At 37.2% G+C, this 19,570-nt stretch overlaps 3 protein-coding genes across 11 annotated transcripts in view; 2 read left to right on the top strand and 1 right to left on the bottom strand.

The window, feature by feature from the left end:
* The window catches only part of CHCHD7 (coiled-coil-helix-coiled-coil-helix domain containing 7), a 1,019,570-nt gene that overhangs the window by 528,541 nt on the left and 471,459 nt on the right, over nucleotides 1–19,570 (top strand). The gene's annotated exons all lie outside the window — the stretch shown is intronic.
* Nucleotides 1–19,570, top strand: part of TGS1 (trimethylguanosine synthase 1) — a 553,145-nt gene that overhangs the window by 462,063 nt on the left and 71,512 nt on the right. The gene's annotated exons all lie outside the window — the stretch shown is intronic.
* TMEM68 (transmembrane protein 68) overlaps nucleotides 1,640–19,570 on the bottom strand; it is a 38,133-nt gene continuing 20,202 nt past the window's right edge. For 2 of the 6 annotated variants that reach the window (XM_050802356.1, XM_050802357.1), the window contains exons 5-8: nucleotides 16,148–16,341; nucleotides 9,447–9,507; nucleotides 6,446–6,585; nucleotides 1,640–3,121 (exon numbers count right to left, since the gene is read on the bottom strand). In XM_050802356.1, the coding sequence (XP_050658313.1) occupies nucleotides 3,035–3,121; nucleotides 6,446–6,585; nucleotides 9,447–9,507; nucleotides 16,148–16,341 (482 nt within the window). In that variant the 3' untranslated portion in view covers nucleotides 1,640–3,034. Of the gene's footprint in view, nucleotides 3,122–6,445; nucleotides 6,586–9,446; nucleotides 9,508–14,724; nucleotides 14,859–16,147; nucleotides 16,342–19,570 lie in introns of those variants that run through there. The other 4 variants (XM_050802358.1, XM_050802360.1, XM_050802361.1 and 1 more) reach the window with 4 other exon arrangements.

The raw sequence follows: 19,570 nt of genomic DNA, 5'->3' as shown, positions 1-19,570 counted from the left end.
TACAAAAAACTAGCCGGGCGAGGTGGCGGCGCCTGTAGTCCCAGCTACTTGGGAGGCTGAGGCAGGAGAATGGCTTAAACCCGGGAGGCGGAGCATGCAGTGAGCTGAGATCTGGCCACTGCACTCCAGCCTGGGCGACAGAGTGAGACTCCGTCTCAAAAAAGAAAACAAACAAACAAACAACAAAAAAAACTTATTTGATAAGGGGTCTTGTTATGTTGCCCAGGTGGTCTCAAACTCCTGGCCTCAAGCAATCCTCCCAAAGGGCTGGGATTACAGGTGTGTGCCATCATGCCCAGACATATTTCTATATTTAGTCATATTCTCTGACTCTTATAAATGGGAATTAAACTCAAATAGCAAAGATAAAGATCTGAAGCACTGATGTTAGTCTGAATATCAGGGTTTTAAAACAAAAAAGGTTTTAATTGCCGGGCGCGGTGGCTCATGCCTGTAATCCCAGCACTTGAGGAGGCCGTGGCGGGCGGATCACCTGAGGTCGGGAGTTCAAGACCAGCCTGACCAACATGGAGAAACCCCGTCTCTACTAAAAATACAAAATTAGCTGGGCGTGGTGGCACATGCCTGTAATCCCAGCTATTTGGGAGGCTGAGGCAGGAGAATTGCTTGAACTTGGGAGGCAGAGGTTGCGGTGAGCCGAGATCATGCCATTGCACTCCAGCCTGGGTAACAAGAGCAAAACTCTGTCTCAAAAAAAAAAAAAAAAAAAAAAAAAAAAAATTTAACTAAAACAGTAAAACTTAAATATTGTAAAAATAATAGCTTTTGCCAAATTAGCAATAAATGCTGTTCTTTCTTTAGTCTTTATTAACAGAACCAGGGGCTTGCTCTATCACCCAGGCTGTGCAGTGGCACAATTGCGACTCACTGCAGCCTCCAACGCCTGGGCTCAAGCATTCCTCCCGCCTCAGCTTTCCAAGTAGCTGGACTACAGGTTCACGCCACCACTCCTGGCTAACTTCAGTCATTAAAACTCAATAGTTGACCCAAAACAAATTTCTCATTCATTTTATGATCATTTATTCATTCATTCTGAAATATTTCATCAATTTTGAACCAAACACTTCTCACTGCTGGGGGGAGGAAACTGCAAGTAATTATTAATTGACTCTTCTCATTGACCACAAAATTAAAATATATTTATTACACTGGAAAGTGAGGTTTCTTCATTGTGGTTACATAAAAGAATATGATTCTAGGTGAGAAATGTGTAAAGAGTACAAAAAAAAAATCAATTTAAAATGATTATTTAGGGTGGGTGCAGTGGCTCACACCTATAATCCCAGCACTTTTGGAGCCTGAGGTGGGCAGATCACCTGAGGCCAGGAGTTCAAGACCAGCCTGGCCAACATGATGAAACCCTGTGTCTATTAAAAATACAAAAATTAGCCAGGTGTGGTGGTGCACTTGTGTAATCCCAGCTACTCAGGAGGCTGAGGCAGGAGCATTGCTTGAACCTTGGAGGCGGAGGTTGCAGCGAGCCAAGACGGCGCCACTGCACTCCAGCCTGGGCAACAGACAGAGCAAGATTCCATCTCAAAAAAGAAAAAAAAAAAAAAAAAAAAAGATTTTTAAAATGTCACATGTAATTTCACAAGAAAATTAATTGCAACTCAGGTTTATTTTCACATTGTTTAATTTTATACACATTTCACATATCATAAATACACACAATACAAAAAGCTATTCAAAAACCCTAGTAATTCAACATTTAAAAAAGGGAGAGGGAGATACTGTATTTGATTTCTGACACTTTTCTGTTTAAATAATACTTAAATTCATTTTTCAAGAAGACAAATTGAAAATCATTAATTTTTCAGAGGGCTCTGTGTTCCCATATATTTATCATTCAGGCTGGGCATGGTGGCTCACACCTGTAATCCCAGCAATTTGGGAGGCTGAGGCGGGTGGATCACCTAAGGTCAGGAGTTCGAGATCAGCCTGGCCAATGTGGCAAAACCCCATCTCTAAATAAAAACAAAACAAAACAAAAATAAATAAATTTATCATTCAAGTATATTTTTATTGAAGCAATAAACCACTTCATTGGCCGCAGAGTCAAACTGGGTAAGCCTCAATAGTGAGCAAAAGTAGAGAACTCTGCTTTCCTCAGCTTAGAATCAGCTTCTAACACACGAAATGCAGAGCACAACAGTGATTTTTAACTGGCGTTATTAAGACCATAGTATAGGGGTGACAATGCACAGCACACCCTATATTGTTTGCTTATAGACTCTTGTTAAAAATATCATACTAAAAATAATAAGAAATTTTATTTTTCCTAATTTCTTTTTTATTCAATTTAAAAAATAATAATCTTTTTCATTGTGCTTGGCAACTGGACATGATATCTGAAGACATAATTTAAACACACAATGGAGAAAATATATACATAACTACTAAAGGATTTTGACATTGTTTAAATTAATTATAATTTTGGTTCAATAGTTATCAATCACAGCAAATATAAATAACAAAATAATATCATTCACCATACGATCATGTTTTTAAAAAGTGAATTGTTGAGGCACAAAAACATTACATGACTTGCCCAAGGTCATGAAGGGAATGAGGCGCAGAAAACAGCACTTTTTTTCTAATTTAAACAACTATACTAACCCCTAGCTTACGCCATCTATCAAAATCAGCTCAGGGCAACAGATACAGAAATTTAATGCATTATCCAGGAATGTTTGTTTAACCTAAACTGCTGTTATTAATAAACTTAACTTTAAGAATCTATATGTTTAGCATACATTATTAGGAATTTACAAATAAAACATATTTTTCTGAATTATTAGGTGTGTAATTTGTTAGTATTTGACACAATAGCAAAAACAAATTTGACAATACAATTTTAAACCAATGAATTCTGTGAAAGATGCTTACTAACATGATTTTTTAAAAAAATACTAATTATAGGACCTACAAAATTCAGAAGACAGTACCTTAGATACAAACACTTAATATAAATATAAATGTATTAAATCATCTTCTAGTTGACCCTTTATTATCAATGAAAACGTTCTAACAAAGCACTCATAATGTTTCCTGGTATTCTTTGATGCTTATCAATCAAAGCCTGAACAGCATTCTTCGTCTATTAAGAAAACAAAAGTTATTGTTAGTAGATCTTAATATAGATTGATTTACCTCCCATCACCCCTAAGAATTAATGATTTCCTTCTCAGTATACCCGAAGCATATATATTTTTCTTTTTTTTTATAGAGATGGGGTTTCACTATGTTTCCCAGGCTGTTCTCAAACTCCTGGGCCCAAGCAATACTTCCACCTTGGCCTTCCAGTGTGCTAGGATTATAGGCATGGGCTACCGTGCCTGGCTGCAGCACATTTCTTATACTTATTTTATTAAGCCTTGAATTATAGTTGTTGTACATGTGTCTATTTTCTATACCACACTGTAAGCTCCTTAAGATACATCTTAGTATTTCTCCAGCATTAAGCACAGCAATATCTTGTACATGATAAACACTAAAGGAGACTTAAAGAAAAAATATTAAAAGGAAAAAAAGTAGAAAATTTTCAAGTAGGCAAATGGAAGACTTAGTTCTTTCCAGCTATTAGTAAACACTAATGTATATTTTCTTTTATCACCATATATACTGAATAATTATATCAGGGTCTCACTGTGTTGCTCAGGCTGGTCTCGAACTCCTGGACTCAAGAGATCCTCCTGCCTTGGCCTCCCAAGGTGCTGGGATTACAGGCATGAGTCATTATGCCTGGTCAATTTTTATTTTTAAATTGGTTTATGGCTATTTAAAATTCTGATATATGTATTTACATAGTTCATGGTACACACATATATACTTTTTTAGACTTTAATCTTTAAAGAAGATTAATAAACACTAGGCCAAAGATGTATTTTAAAAATACACCCCTTTGGCTGGGCATGGTGGCTCACACCTGTAATCCCAGGACTTTGGGAGGCTGAGGTGGGTGGATCACCTGAGGACAGGAGTTCGAGAGCAGCCTGACCAACATGGTGAAACCCCATCTCTACTAAAAATACAAAATTAGCAGGCATGGTGGCACATGCCTGTAATCCCAGCTACTTGGGAGGCTGAGGCAGGAGAATTACTTCAACACAGGAGGCGGAGGTTGCAGTGAGCCAAGATAGCACCATTGCAATCTAGCCTGGGCAACAAGAATGAAACTTCATCTCAAAACAAAGCAAAACAAACAAACAAAAAAATGCCCCTCTAAACCACAGTTTTCATACCTGTAAAATGAGAACTACTTCATACAGTTATAAGGATTACATGAAACTGAAGGGACATCTTCAGGTACTTAACATAGTGACTGGCACATAGGTTGTGTTCTGTGATGTGTATTAAGTGTACCTCTAGAATTTTATTCATTCATTCAAAAAATATTAGGTGCTTTGGAAATTATAATATTAGTGAAACAAGTCTCTAATCTCAAGGAGTTCATAACTTAAAAGGAAGAATCAAGTACAAAATAACTAAAATGTGAGATCATTGGTGATGGGTATCATCTGAAGTATGAAAAGAAAGTGTTCAGAAGTTCAGACCAGTGGGCAGTGAGCAGCAGAGGACACATGAACAGGGTACTGTTTCGTGCGGGTCTCCAAGGACCCATAATATTCTAATAATGGTAAAGGAAGGAGCATGAGGAGAAAAGAGTACAGGAAAACTACTGTAAGGAATGGCGAGTTAGCCAGTTTGGCTGGAGTTTCAGGTATTCAAAGGTGGGTGAGGTAAGGCTTTAAAATTAATTTCAATTAAATCATGAAGGGAGTTAAATACCAAGTAAAAAAGCACAGACTTTGAGTATATAAAGCAAAAAAGTATAGACTTGTACCAAGTAAAAAAGTACAAACTGGTGGCGTGTGTCTGTAATTCCAGCTATTTGGGAGGCTGAGATACAAGAATCACTTGAATCTGGGAGACAAAGGTTGCAGTGAGTCAAGATTGCACCACTGCACTGCAGTCAGGGTTACAGAGTAAGACTGTATCAAAAAGGAAAGAAAGAAAAGAGGGAAATCCCATCACATGATACAACATAGATGAACCTTGAGGACATTATGTTAACTGAAATCAGTCAATCACAAAAAGACAAACACCATTTGATTTCACTCATATGAGGTATCTAAAGTGGTCAAAGTCTTAGAAAAGGAGAATGTTGGTTGCTAGGAGCTGGAGGAAGAGGAAATGGGAAGTTGGTGTTCAATAGGTATAGTCCATTTTGCAAGAAGAAAAAATTCTAGAGATCTGTTGCTCAACAATGTGAATGTACTTAATAGTACTGAACTGTATGCTTTAAAATGGTTAAGATAGTACCTGTACCTGTTTTCAGAATAATTTGTTTTACTATGTTTTACCATATTATGTGTTTACCATATGTTTTACCATAATATGTGTTTTTACCATAATTTATATTTTTTAAATAAATCAAACTATACATACACCAAAGACTATATAAAAATCATAATCAAAATATATTCATCCCATTTTATTTTTTGAGTGACAGTGTCTTACTCTGTTGCCCAGGCTGGCATGCAGTGGCACAATCATAGTTCACTGTAACCTTGACCTCCTGGCCTCATGTCTTCCCACCTCAGCCTCCCAAGGTGCTCTGATTACAAGTGTGGGCCACCAAGCATGGCCCATTCATCCCATTTTCTAAGTGATTCAGTTAACATGACATGTATTGCATTTAACAAGAATAGGGTAAAAAAGAAAAAGAGAACATGACATTTGTTGGATTTTTTTTTTTTTTTTGTAATTATACTCTCTGAAAGTATAATTACAAGGTAGGCAGGCTTTTCTCCTCTTCATCTTCCTTCATCTCTTTTCAAAAACTAGTATTACTGACCATTCCCATTTTTTACTAAAACCTCACCTGCTGACTTCTGTCACACAAATTTACTTGTTCTCTTACCTCTCTGCCAGTTCCCTTTCAGTCAGCTTTGGCACTTCTTCCTTGGCCTTCTCCTTCAGTGCTACATCTCCTGCAGTCTGTTCTCAGCACTTTTCTTTCTCTCTCACCTGCCTTATAAAGCTCATGGCTTAAGTAACTGTCTCAGTGCAAATGACTGAAATCTCCATCATTAATTCTGACTTTCTCCCAAACTCCAGTCCAATATTTCCAAAATCATATGCATAGAAATATATTCCTATCCTATAGGTTACCATAAATTCTATCCCTGGCACCCACCCATTAAATGTCTGTAGCACCCCCTCACACCCCAACTCCTGCCTGTAGTGACAATAAGTCTCCAGAGATTAGCAAATGTTCCCTAGGGGGTACAATCACCTCTGGTTGAGAACCACTGACCTAGACATGCTTGTAGAATATAAAAATAAATCAGTGACATTCAAAATATAATAATTGAAAATAAAAATCTGTCCTAAAACTAAAAAAGAAAAAGCAATTTACCTTTTCAGCTAATTCTTCCGCTGTTATCTTTGGGTCATACGGAATGGGGTCACCTAAATAGGTCCGTAACTTCACTGGAAAACCTCCATACATTGGAGCAAATGGATAGCGGAATTTTTCATAAAGCCACCTAAATAACCCTGTTTTAGAGTAAACACAATCATTTTAACTTGTTAAGTATTCTGATCATGTAACTGTAAACTTTCAAATTAATTATGTAGAACTTACAGGAAGGTGGCAAAAAGTATCATTTCTTGGCAATTCATACAATTTTTTAAAAAGAAGAGTTTTTATCAGTTATAACAAATATATCACACCAATGCAAGATATTAAAAATAGAAGAAATTGGGGGGTGGTGAGGAGATTTATGAGAACTCTCTGTACTTTCTATAAACCTAAAAATGCACCCCAAAAAAAGTCTATTAATTATTTTTTAATGAGCTTTTAAAAGTACAGAAATTTAACAAAAATAAGTAAAAATGAAAAATAAAAATACAGTAATTTAAAAGGCAAACAAGTTACTATTATTGCAAAACAAAGGTTAAACTGCTACCAAACTACTAGAGGTGAAAAAGTCTAGAGACTCACAAATAAGAAACTTTGATAAATAAAAGACCAAAAAAAGGAAGAATAAATTTATGTAAATATGAGACTATAATGCAAAATAAACTAGGTAAAGACAAAACATTATTATAAATTAGGAAAAACACATCAAAGCAAATAACTACTAATACTAATGACCAAATATGAAATTTATCAGGATTAAATAAAAGTGGTAATAATGTAAAAATAAACTGATGGACTAAATTTTTTAAAAAATCTAAAATATCATCAAAGGAATCCAAAATAGGCCACATGGAACAGTCATGGATTGTACCAAAAGTTGAAAGTATTGGTTACACATCAAAACACAGAATACACCCTATCCTACAGGACACACACACACACACACAAAATCACTAGATACTAGTTTTTGGAATATTCAACTTTAAAGTGAAAAAAAGTGAAAAAAAAAAGCACAGGCAAAATGAATAAATAAACAAAACGTCTGGAATAATTTCTGATTTGTCACTAAATTCTAAATAAATTAGCCAAGAAAAAATTAGAAGAAATAGGCCGGGCATAGTGGCTCACACCTGTAATCCCAACACTTTGGAAGACTGAAGCGGGGTGGATCACATGAGGTCAGGAGTTCAAGACGAGCCTGGCCAACATGGCAAAACCATGTCTCTGCTAAAAATACAAAAATTAGCCAGGCGTGCTGGCACATGCCTGTAGTCCCAGCTACTCTGGAGGCTGAGGTGGGAGAATCACTGGAACCTGAGAGGTGAAGGTTGCAGTGAGCCGAGATCATGCCACCACACTCCAGCATGGGTAACAGAGAGACTGTCTCAAAATAAATAAATAGATAGATAGATGAAATAAATCCACCATGAAAGTTAAAGATCTCATCAATCTTCCTTTCCACTTTAAATCTGATAAAAAGGGAAAAAAATAAGACTTAAAAAACAGAATGCAGTATCAACAAAATAGCAATGTTATACATATAAGAAACAAGGGCAGTTTAAAGCTCTTCAGAAGGGGACTTATAAGTGGATAGGAATACTAATAATAATAGTGCTAGGATAAAAAGCAAAACAAAACAAATAATAATGCTAGGAATATGTAATACAATCAATTAAATATAATATGCAAACCATAGGGTACAACAACAAGCTGAATATTTCAAAATAAGAAAACAGGTATTGCAAAGAAAAAGCACACCTAATCATTTTTTTATTATTATACTTTAAGTTCTAGGGTACATGTGCACAACGTGCAGGTTTGTTACATATGTATACACGTGCCATGTTGGTGTGCTGCACTTATTAACTTGTCATTTACGTTAGGTGTATCTCCTAATGCTATTCCCCCTCCCCCCACCCCACGACAGGCCCCGATGTGTGATGTTCCCCTTCCTGTGTCCAAGTATTCTCATTGTTCAATTCCCATATATGAGTGAGACCATGCGGTGTTTGGTTTTTTGTCCTTGCGATAGTTTGCTGAGAATGATGGATTCCAGCTTCATCCATGTCCCTACAAAGGACACGAACTCATTCTTTTTTATGGCTGCACAGTATTCCATGAGCACACCCAATCATTAACATTGCTATAACTATATTAAAATCTGATTTTTAAAATCTATAAATAAAGGATAGGTAAAAAGAACTTTCCAGTGTAAATGTATTAGGCTGCAAAATATTTTTAAAAAGAACAAGAAGTGACAAATAAACCAAAGCATATGCTATTTCCTTAGGTAGTTCATCTTAGTTCAATATCATATTATCATCCATTTTTAAAGCTGTAACTTCTGGGGTAAGTTAACGAGACTGTTGGGATAGTTTGTAAATGTATTCTAAACCTTGTCACCATGGTTTAAAACAATAAACTAGCTAATTCACTGTGAAGTTTTTTTTTTTTTTTTTTTTTTTGAGACAGAGTTTCACTCTTGTTGCCCAGGCTGGAGTGCAATGGCACAATCTTGGCTCACCACAACCCTCACCTCCTGGGTTCAAGTGATTCTCCTGCCTTAGCTTCCTGAGTAGCTGGGATTACAGGCACCTGCCACCATGCCCAGCTAATTTTGTATTTTCAGTAGAGATGGGGTTTCTCCATGTTGGCCAGGCTGGTCTCGACCCCTTGACCTCAGGTGATCCTCCCACCTCGGCCTCCGAAAGTGCTGGGATTACAGGCGTGAGCCACCGCACCCGGCCTCACTGTAAAGTTTTTAAAAGCCCATTTGAAGAACTTCAGTATGTATATGATACTCTCAACAAAAATAGAGCATTAAGAACTGCCATTACTTAAAACTAGTTATCATTTGGACTTTAAACAGAAAAACGTCTAAACAGTATATCAATTTTCTAAAGATAATAATTCAAAAGGTTTCCTTGTAGGGTTCAACAGCCCAAATATTTTAAAAATTACATTGTAATTCAAAACCATACAAATCAGAACTTACTTGTTCCTCCAAGTGATCTAAATCCTTCTCGAATATTTTGTGTAAACATAGGAATAATGGGCTAAAGAAAACGAGAATTTGAATTAAAAAGTAAATAATCCATTCAATGTCTCCATTAAAGTAACTAATGCAAACTTTTTTTTTAAGAAAGAGAAAAGGCATCTATGGCCATGCCACCCTGAACATGCCCTATTGCAGGATTAGGCCAGCAGCCCGTAATGCAACGGGGTTCTCTCTTTGTTCCCAGGCAGATCGGCAGGTCGAGAAATAATAGACACACACAAGATAGTGAAAGCTGGGTCCGGGGCGTCACCGCCTTCTGGTCCCGTGGTGCCACCAATGCACTGGATATGCCAGCATTTATTATTAAGTTTAGTGAGGGCAGGGGTAGTTTAGTGAGGGATTTAGGGTCATTTGATTATGACGAGAGATGGTCACATGGGGATGAAGTAATTCTTTAACATAACATCTGTATGCAGAAGTACAGTATACAGAGATAAGAATTGACAATATAGTGTGTGCATCAGTAATTTCTAACAGAGCACTGAAACAGAAACACAGTCTTTCTATAACCTATGATTAGCAAGATATTAATCAGCAGTAACAGTTGCAGCAAGAGCTGGTTACAAACAATCCACAGAAACAGGATGTGAAGCTAGACAACCGGTTAGACCAGAAATTCTCAGAAGGGAGTATGCCTTAACCCTAAAGAGGCCTAGATGAGCCGTGGCAAGATGAGGGTGTTTATAGCCCTATCTTATCCATATGGACAGGCGTCCCTCATGCATCCATTTATAGGCTCTCCACAAGGGTCACATTCCATTCCCAGAGCTATGAACATCTGCTTTTCTGGGATAGGAATCTTGGTGATGTGAAACCTCCCTGACTGCACGTCCATTCATAGGCTCTCTGCAGGGGGAAGTACATCACGCGCTGTTGGCTCATTCTGGCAGTCCAGCCTGGCATTGTCTTTACACAATCCTGCATGCAATTTTACATTTACAATAATCAGGAGCATTTTATCTTTTATTCTGTAGCAATAGTTTCAGGGGGTCTCCCTACAATGCCCAATCTCGTCTGATCTCAGAAGCTAAGCAGGGTCAGGTCTGGTTAGTACTGGCATAGGAGAAAGAGAAAAGGCATACAAATTTATTAGCATGGGAGTGTGGGGGATCACAAAGTGATTATGCAAACTTTTGAGGGCCTGTTTGATATTATGAAAACAAAATATTTTTAAAATAAAAGCACATATGATCGGTTTATCAACTAAATTCAACTTGATCATTTGTAAAAATAGAAATTGGAAACACTACCCTCCAGTGGTAATATATATTTCATTGACCAATTTTCCTAACATTTCACATAAAACCTTGAAACTCAAAATAGAGATTACAGTAATCACTAATTTCACTAAATAAAATGAATGTGGTAAACTGAATTGGCTTTAGTGGGCTACTGAATAGTATGCTCACTGGAGAAAAGTTGCAAGCAGGGATTCTAAGGGGAATTTTTCAGGGGGAGTTGGGGACAGAGTCTCACTCTGTGGCTCAGGCTGGACTGCAGTGGTGTGATCATGACTCACTGCAGCCTCAACCTCCCAGGTTCAAGCAATCCTCCTACCTTAGTCTCCCAAAGTGTTAGGATTATAGGTGTGAGTCACTGTACCTGGCTCCAAAGGGAAATTTATGTATATTTAAATGACAAGTTTTGGCAAGATGCTGTCATGGAATTGCTACAATTTTTTGTGAGTCTATTAAATCTAAAATACTCAACATCAATGAAAAGTAACTAGAAGACTCAACCACATAGACAAAAAGGAAAAGCACATATATTAAAGAATTTGGCCGGGTGCAGTGGCTTGTGCCTGTAATCTCAGCACTTTGGGAGACCAAGGCAGGTGGATCACTTGAGCCCAGAAGTTCGAGACCAGCCTAGGCAACATGGCAAAACCCTGTCTCTATAAAAAGATGTAAAGTTATCCGAGTGTAGTGGTACATGCCTGTAGTCTCAGTTACCTGAGAGGCTGAGGTGGGAGGATTGTTTAAGACCAGGAGGCAGAGGTTGCAGCAAACCACGATCACACCACTGCACTCCAGTATGGGCAACAGAGCAAGACACCGTCTCAAAAAAAAAAAAAAAAAGAATTCTCCATAATTGTTTGATGTTAGAGAATTTCTGCTAATAAGTTCATGATTTTTATTTTCCAAAAATATCAATGATTCAGTATGTTTTTTAATAATGAAGACCTTAAATACATATAAAATAATGAAATATTGATATGTAAAGAGGTTATGCCACTGTGAATACTGAAATAGATAAAAAATTGAAACACTTGAAAATATACATAAGATACTGAATTAAATGATACTTCAGAATAGATAACATTTTGGTCGGGGGAATATTATATTACTTACAGTCAACCATGAGTAAATGCCTAATACCAAATTACCTGCTTAATGAGTGAGATATTTAAATAAGCTGGTATCTGAAAAGTCATTCCTACTAAGCTTTGGAAAACAGTAAAATACAGTGGACCGAAGGAAAGAGACTACAGGCAAAGCGTTCATAAAACCTACTACTTCACATATAACTAACCAATCATTTGATATCTCTCTCCTCTCACCAGAAGGAAGATGCCTAATATACTGCAGGGACATTGTTTTGTTCACTGCTGTATAGCACCTAGAACAGTGCCTGGAATCCACTAGGTGCTAAAAGAAAGTGAGACGGAGGAATTAAAGAGATAATGCTGCTAAATGAATTAATTTGTACTCTCTGAATACAAAAGTCAGAAGTAGACAGCAGCAATCTCAAAACCAGTTAGGAAAAGGGGAGAAGTTAGGTAAAGAAAAGCAGTCAGGGCTGGGTAAGGTGGCTTACGCCTGTAATCCCAGCATTTTGGGAGGCCGAGGCAGGTGACTTGAGGTCAGGAGTTCGAGACCAGCCTGGCCAACATGGTGAAACCCCATCTCTACTAAAAGTACAAAAATTAGCCAGGCGTGGTGGCCGGCATCTGTAACCCCAGCTACTCGGGAGGCTGAGGCAGGAGAATCACTTAAACCCAGGAGGCAGAGGTTGCGGTAAGCAGAGATCACGCCATTGCGCTTCAATCTGGGTGACAGAGCAAGACTCTGTCTCAAAAAAAATAAAAAATAAAAAACAGCAGTCAAATGAAGAAATTAAAATTTGATGAAGTTAACTCATAAAGCTAAAACACAAGAAGATAAAGAAGATAAAATACACTGAATTATTTATATATATAAGTAAATATAGTTTATTTGCTTGTTTTTGTAGAGATGGGGTCTTGCTTTGTTGCTCAGGTTAGTCTTGAACTGGCTTCAAGGGATCCTCCTGCCTCAGCCTCCCAAAGTGCTGGGATTACAGGCATGAGCCTCCATACCTGGCCTTTAATAATAATAATTATTATTATATAAATATTATATAATAGTTATATAATTATATTATTAATTATTATTATCTGGAAATCACTACTAGTTTTGTAAAATAAAATTAGTTATGTAAAATAAAATATTAGGATGGCTGAAATCATAATGTTTTAAATAGTTATAAAATGTCTTTAGAGTTGAGAACTGAAAATGTCCAAGAAGAAACAGAAATATTTCAGCTCATGCATATACCATTTGCCACTTCCAACCAGTATGGCTGGATTTATATCTACTGACTGGCATGATCCCAGAATTCTGTATTGATGTATGCATTTATAAAGACTTTTCTGTTGAAATATCATTTCTTAAATAGCTACCTCTCCAGAAGCTGGACATTTCTAGAGCCCACTAAATAAAAGAAAGCTTACCCTAGCAGGCTCAGTATTCCCCACTATAGTCTGGGAATATGGTTTCTACATTGGCACTCAAGCTTTCATCCTTAAAGCCACAAGCATTATTTTACCCCAACTTGATCTTGCAATATAATTATTCATTCCTCTTATTTAAGATGGAGTCTTGCTCTGTTGTTCAGGCTGGAGTGCAGTGGCATGATCTAGGCTCATTGCAACCTCCGCCTTCTGGGTTTTTAAGTGATTCTCCTGCTTCCGCTTCCCATGTAGCTGGGATTACAGGCATGCGCCACCACACCCAACTAATTTTTTTGCGTGTTTTTAGTAAAGACAGAGTTTGACCATGGTGGCCAGGCTGGTCTGGATCTCCTGACCTCAAGTGATCTGCCCGCCTCAGCCTTCATTCCTTCTTTTATGCATACTTTGTACACAAAGGAGTTGCATCAGCAACCTAGAATTCAATTGTTTACATATATAAATGTGTCTATATGTATGTGTGTGTGTAAGAGCGGGGGGGGAGAGAGACAGCGAGAGAGAGAAAGTATATATATATATTTTTTTGAGGCAGAGCCCTGCTGTCGCCCAGGCTGGAGCACAATGGCACAATCTTGGCTCACTGCAACCTCTGCCTCCCAAGCTCAAGTCATCCTCCAACCTCAGTTATCTGAGTAGCTAAGACCATGCCCAGCTAATTTTTGTACTTTTAGCAGAGATGGGGTTTCACCATGTTGCCCACACTGGTCTCGAACTCCTGGCCTCAAGTGATCCTCCTGCCTTGGCCTCCGAAAGTGCTGGGATTATAGGCATGAGCCTCCATGTTCAGCTAAGAATGTATATTTTTAAAAACTATTATTGGGGTCTTGACATCTTAACTCTGTCACTAAAAATGTGGTAGCCATTGTACAAGTTACTTACCATGTTTAAGCCTCACTTTCTTCATGCAAAACATGGGGATAAATAATAATTATCTCTATCTCAAAGCTTTTTATGGATAAAGTGAGATAATTAATATAATTTTATTGAAACAAAATATTATTTTCTTTTATATCTGCTATTTATTTTACAATTAAATGGGCTAGTTTTCTCCTCAACTTATTTAGACATGAAATTAGCTAAAAAGTTCTTATCAAAGTCATAAATCTCAAGAATTCACAAAACCAGGGTGATTTGTATTATATCAAAAAGTATGTCACTTTCAAATAAACCTTAATATTTTCTACCAATATTTTGTGAACTTGCCTTGACAATCAGGCTTTTTCCCCTTTAATTTCTATTACTATGTCACAATTTAAATGTGGTTAATCCTGTAACAATAGCCTTAAATTTTGTTCACAGCTTATAATTTTGTGAGGTCTATTAAGGGATTTTCCAGATGGGATACTTGTGCCACTTACAACTATATATATGTATATATATATTACTGAAAGGTTTCCCTCACGTATCTGGGAAGCCCCCTTCAGTCTCGGATGTCAGCAGACTCACTGTGCAATGTAGTCAGGAATGGCAACAGTACCAGTTGCCTCGAGTTCTGAACTGTGTGCTCTGCTCTGCTGCTGCCTTGCTGAGTGACCAGATCCCTTCCATCCCTCCATCTCTCTGTGCCTGAGTCTCCTCATCTGCAACATTGGAATAATTATATGCATCACCTCCTTACTGAATAGGAGTACAAGATAGAGTTTAAAAGTGCTATGAGATGTTAGGGTAGCACAATATTTATCAAATGTATAAGATTTCTGTTTGTTTTTAAACTTATAGAAAGGTATTTCTTAAACTTTCTGAAGTTTTATATACAAATCTCAATTAAATTATTTAGATTATTTAAATTAATTATCTGGAAACTCGAGGATTATCAAGAGTTCTTTTCTCTATATCATTTATCCCTTTCAGGCCTTCTTCCAAGCAATATGCTGTTGAAAATGTAAACTAAAGAATGAGGAATTAGAATCCCATGGCATATTTATGTGATTTTAAATCTATTTTTGTCATCTTTATCTTAAACTTTTGAAGCAACAATTCTTTGAAAATATAAACTTGAAAACTTAACTTTATCTTTGATTAGGATTTTAGCTTTTATCATTGTTTTCATATACATTATATTATTCTTAATTTTTGTATAACTGCATATATCCTTTTATATTCTATATTATTCATATAGCCTAGGTTTTTGTTTTCTATGTCAGTGCTTAAGACTTTGAGAAATAAGTAAAATGTGCCATAATTCATTTTCTATACAACTAAAAAACTAAGTTACTGACAATATTCTTTAACTGGCCTGGAAAAAGAACAATACTCTATCAAACATAACTTCTTTTTCTGACAATCAAAATTAAACAGACACCGAAGGAGAAACATCCCATAGGTAATAGATAAGTGTTTCATAGGCTAAAGTACAATATGGAGACCAAAAGGCTAGGAAATACTTTCCAAAGCCAAAAAAAAGAACAAAATGACATTCAAATTCTCCAGTCATGTTTTTTTTGTTGTTGTTGTTTCGTTTCTGAGAGAGAGTCTCGCTCTGTCACCCAGGCTGGAGTGCAGTGGTGTGATCTCAGCTCACTGCAACCTCCGCCTCCCAGGTTCAAGCAATTCTCCTGCCTCAGCCTCCCGAGTAGCTGGGATTACACGCATGCACCACCATGCCCAGCTAATTTTTGTATTTTTAGTAGAGACAAGGTTTCACCATGTTGGTCAGGCTGGTCTCAAACTCCTGACCTGGTGGTCCACCCGCCTCACCCTCCCAAAGTGCTGAGATTACAGACGTGAGCCACCGCACCTGGCCTATTTACTAATTTTTAAAGTATTGCAGTGAAAGTGTCTAAGTTCTTATACACTTTGGCTCATTACTTAACCATGTATTTTAAATTTGACTAAGCTTTACTTTAATAATTAATTTTATACAACTTACCACTTTTGCATCAATTGCAACCTGAGCAAAGCCTTTGCGATGACCCCATACAATGTTGTAAGTTTCATCACTAATTAGGGCTTCTCGAACTCCACCTGGTGAGATAGCTAACAAGTGGCCACTCCTCAGAATTTCAACACATTTTTCTCTTGGTCCATGTAGAGCACAAAACACATCCAGTAATAAACTAAAGCCTGTAAGAAACATGAGTATGAAGATACGACATAATTATTTCTTGTTTGATTCTTCTAAAGCAAAAATCTTCACAAACTACATAGTTTACTATTTATACTTAAATCATAACTTTTACGTTTTAAAATCAACAAAAACTCGAAAGGTTAACTTAAGCTTGATATTGTTGGTTAAGTAATAGCTGCATCTTACTTACCACCTACCATTGATTACCATCTCATACTGACTACCTACTACTCTGGCTCAAATTCTTATGTAAAACTCACAACAATCTTGACAAACAGGTATTCTTCCCCCACCTTTACAAATGGGAAAACTTGGGCTTACAGAATAATAGCTTGCTCAAAGTCACACATCTAAGAAGTGGCAGGGCAGAGACTCCAGAAATGGGATTCTGATGGGATTCAAAAATGATATCTCATCAGCAATCAGAAATCTAATCTTCCATTAACCCTATAAAAAAGAGAATCACTCAGGAGAATGTTAATCAAACTATGCTTAGCTCTGCCAAAAGTGGCAAGATCATGATCAAATCTATTTAAATTAAAAGTTAGATAATGCTAATTCTATAATTAAATTTTTAAAATAATAATAGCAAACATCATAAAAGATTTTAATAAAGTGAGAGTGCTTGACTCAGGAACAGCTAATTCCAAGTCTTAATATTTTACTGCTTTTCAAATTACAACTATTTATGGATGAAAGAAATAATCCTGTTTGTAATTAAATATTTTAATCAAATCACATATTGGAACTTCTGAGGACTGATGTTAGTATACATTATTCCCTGACAATGGGAAATATAGGGATGCATTTGATGTTAAAAACTACGCAGACTGGTCAGACACAATGGCTCACGCCTGTAATACCAGCACTTTGGGAGACAGAGGCAGGCGGAGCACTTACAGTCAGGAGTTCAAGACCAACCTGGCCAACGTGGTGAAACCCTGTCTCTACTGAAAATACAAAAATCGGCCTGGCATGGTGGCATGTGCCTGTAATCCAACTACTCAGGAGGCTGAGGCAAGAGAATGGCTTCAACCCAGGAGGCGGAGCTTGCAGTGAGCCAAGATCAAGCCACTGCACTCCAGTCTGGGCAACAGAGCCAGATTCTCTCAAAAAAAGTAAAAATAAAAATTTGTCACTCCACATCATACTAAATGTTCGCTGATTCAACTAGATGCATTCTGATAATGAATGAATGAACAGGGGAGGATTCATACATAATAAAACATAAATTTTCTATTTTTTTTTGGAAACAGGGTCTTGCTCTGTCACCCAGGCTGGAACGCAGGGCACAATAGTAGCTCACTAGAGCCTTGCTCTACTGGGCTCAAGCGATCCTCTCACTCAGCCTCCCAAGTAGATGGGACTCCAGGCACTGTGCCACCATGCCTGACTGATGTTTTTTTCTTTAACTTTTAGTAGAGACGAGGTCTTGCTATGTTGCCCAGGCTGGTTTCAACCTTCTGAGCTCCAGCAATACTCCGCTTCACAGCCTCACAACGTGCTGAAATTATAGCTGTGAGCCACAGCACTCACCCTAAAATCTCTCTTGTGCTGAGAATTATGATTTTATTCCTTCAGAAAGCAAAGAAGGACTTAAGGTAAATTAGTGTCAAAATATTTTAAAAATCATAGAGGGTAATTTTTTGAAAAAGGTAAATGCTAAGAATATTCACATTTTATTATTCCTAAAAACGAAAAAAAAAAAAAAAAAAAGAAGCAACCTAATGCTCCATAAGAGAAAAACAGTTAAGTAAATGTTCCAGTCATACACTAAACCTTTTTCTTATAAAACATGGTAAAAATGTTAATGCTAACATTAAATCTTAAAAAAAAACCCACAAAATTGCCTATGTGACTATAAGTAAAAAAAATAAACTAAATAAAAAATGATAACATTATGTTAAGATGGTAAAATTATAATGATGTTCTGTTTTTTAGTTTCCAAATCTACTACAGTGATCATGTTAGTTTTTTACAGAAAACATAGCCAATACTGCTTATACACAAAGTACAAACAGTTTTTTAGTGACACACGGATACCCAAAGCATTAGCTGTTATAGGCAATGAAGTAGATCATTACTTAATTCACTGTTTGGTTGTGTTTGTCTGGTTGATATGTCAGCTTTTGCTTTTATTCCACAGAACATACTATCAACTCTCTTGGCTTGTTTCTGGTGATTCAGTGACAGAAGAAAGTAAGATTTAATCTCAATGAGTTTACTCAAGAATGATATTTGTAAAACTCTAAACCATTTGGTTAATTAATCATATATATATATATATGTATGTATGTATATATGGGTGGCCAGGCACAGTGGCTCATGGCTATAATCTCAGTACTTTAGGGAGGCCGAGGTGGGCGAATCACCTGAGGTCAGGAGTTCGAGACCAGCCTGGCCAACACGGTGAAACTCCATCTCTACTAAAAGTACAAAAATTAGCCAGGCATGGTGGCGGGAGCCTGTAATCCCAGAGACTTGGGAGGCTGAGGCAGGAGAATCACTTGAACACGAGAGGCGGAGGTTGCAGTGAGCCGAGATTGCACCATTGCACTCCAGCCTGGGCAACAAGAGATTCCTTCGCAAAATAAATAAATAAATACATAAACACATACACATACATACACATACACACACACACACATATGGCCAACCAGGCATGGCAGCTCATGCCTACAATCCCACCATTTTGGGAAACTGAGGCGGGTATATTACCTGGGGTCAGGAGTTCGAGACCAACCTGGACAACATGGTAAAACCCTCTCTACTAAAAATACAAAAATTAGCCAGGTTTGGTGACAGGCGCCTGCAATCCCAACTACTTGGGAGGCTAAGGCATGAGAACTGGTTGAACCCAGGAGGCAGAGGTTGCAGTGAGCCAAGATTGTGCCACTGCACTCTAGCCCAGGTGACAGAGCAAGACTCTGTCTCAAAATAAAAAAATAAAATAAAATAAAAATATATATATATACACACACACACACACACACACACATACATATGACCTTTATAAACAGATTTTTTTTAATGTAATCTTCACGGCTGGGTGCAATGGCTCACACTTGTAATCCCAAACCTTTTGAAGGCCACAGTGGGACGATCACTTAAGGCAAGGAATTTGAGACCAGCCTGGGCAACATAGCAAGACCCCATATCTAAATAAATAAATATAAATAATGTAGTACTCAATCTTATTGTTATAAATTTTATCAGGCAAGTTAC

The sequence above is a fragment of the Macaca thibetana genome, chromosome 8 (genome assembly GCF_024542745.1).
Source record: "Macaca thibetana thibetana isolate TM-01 chromosome 8, ASM2454274v1, whole genome shotgun sequence".
Taxonomy (NCBI): Eukaryota; Metazoa; Chordata; class Mammalia; order Primates; family Cercopithecidae; genus Macaca; species Macaca thibetana.
Note: the sequence above shows the minus strand (reverse complement) of the source record. Positions and strands in the feature narration are given on the sequence as shown.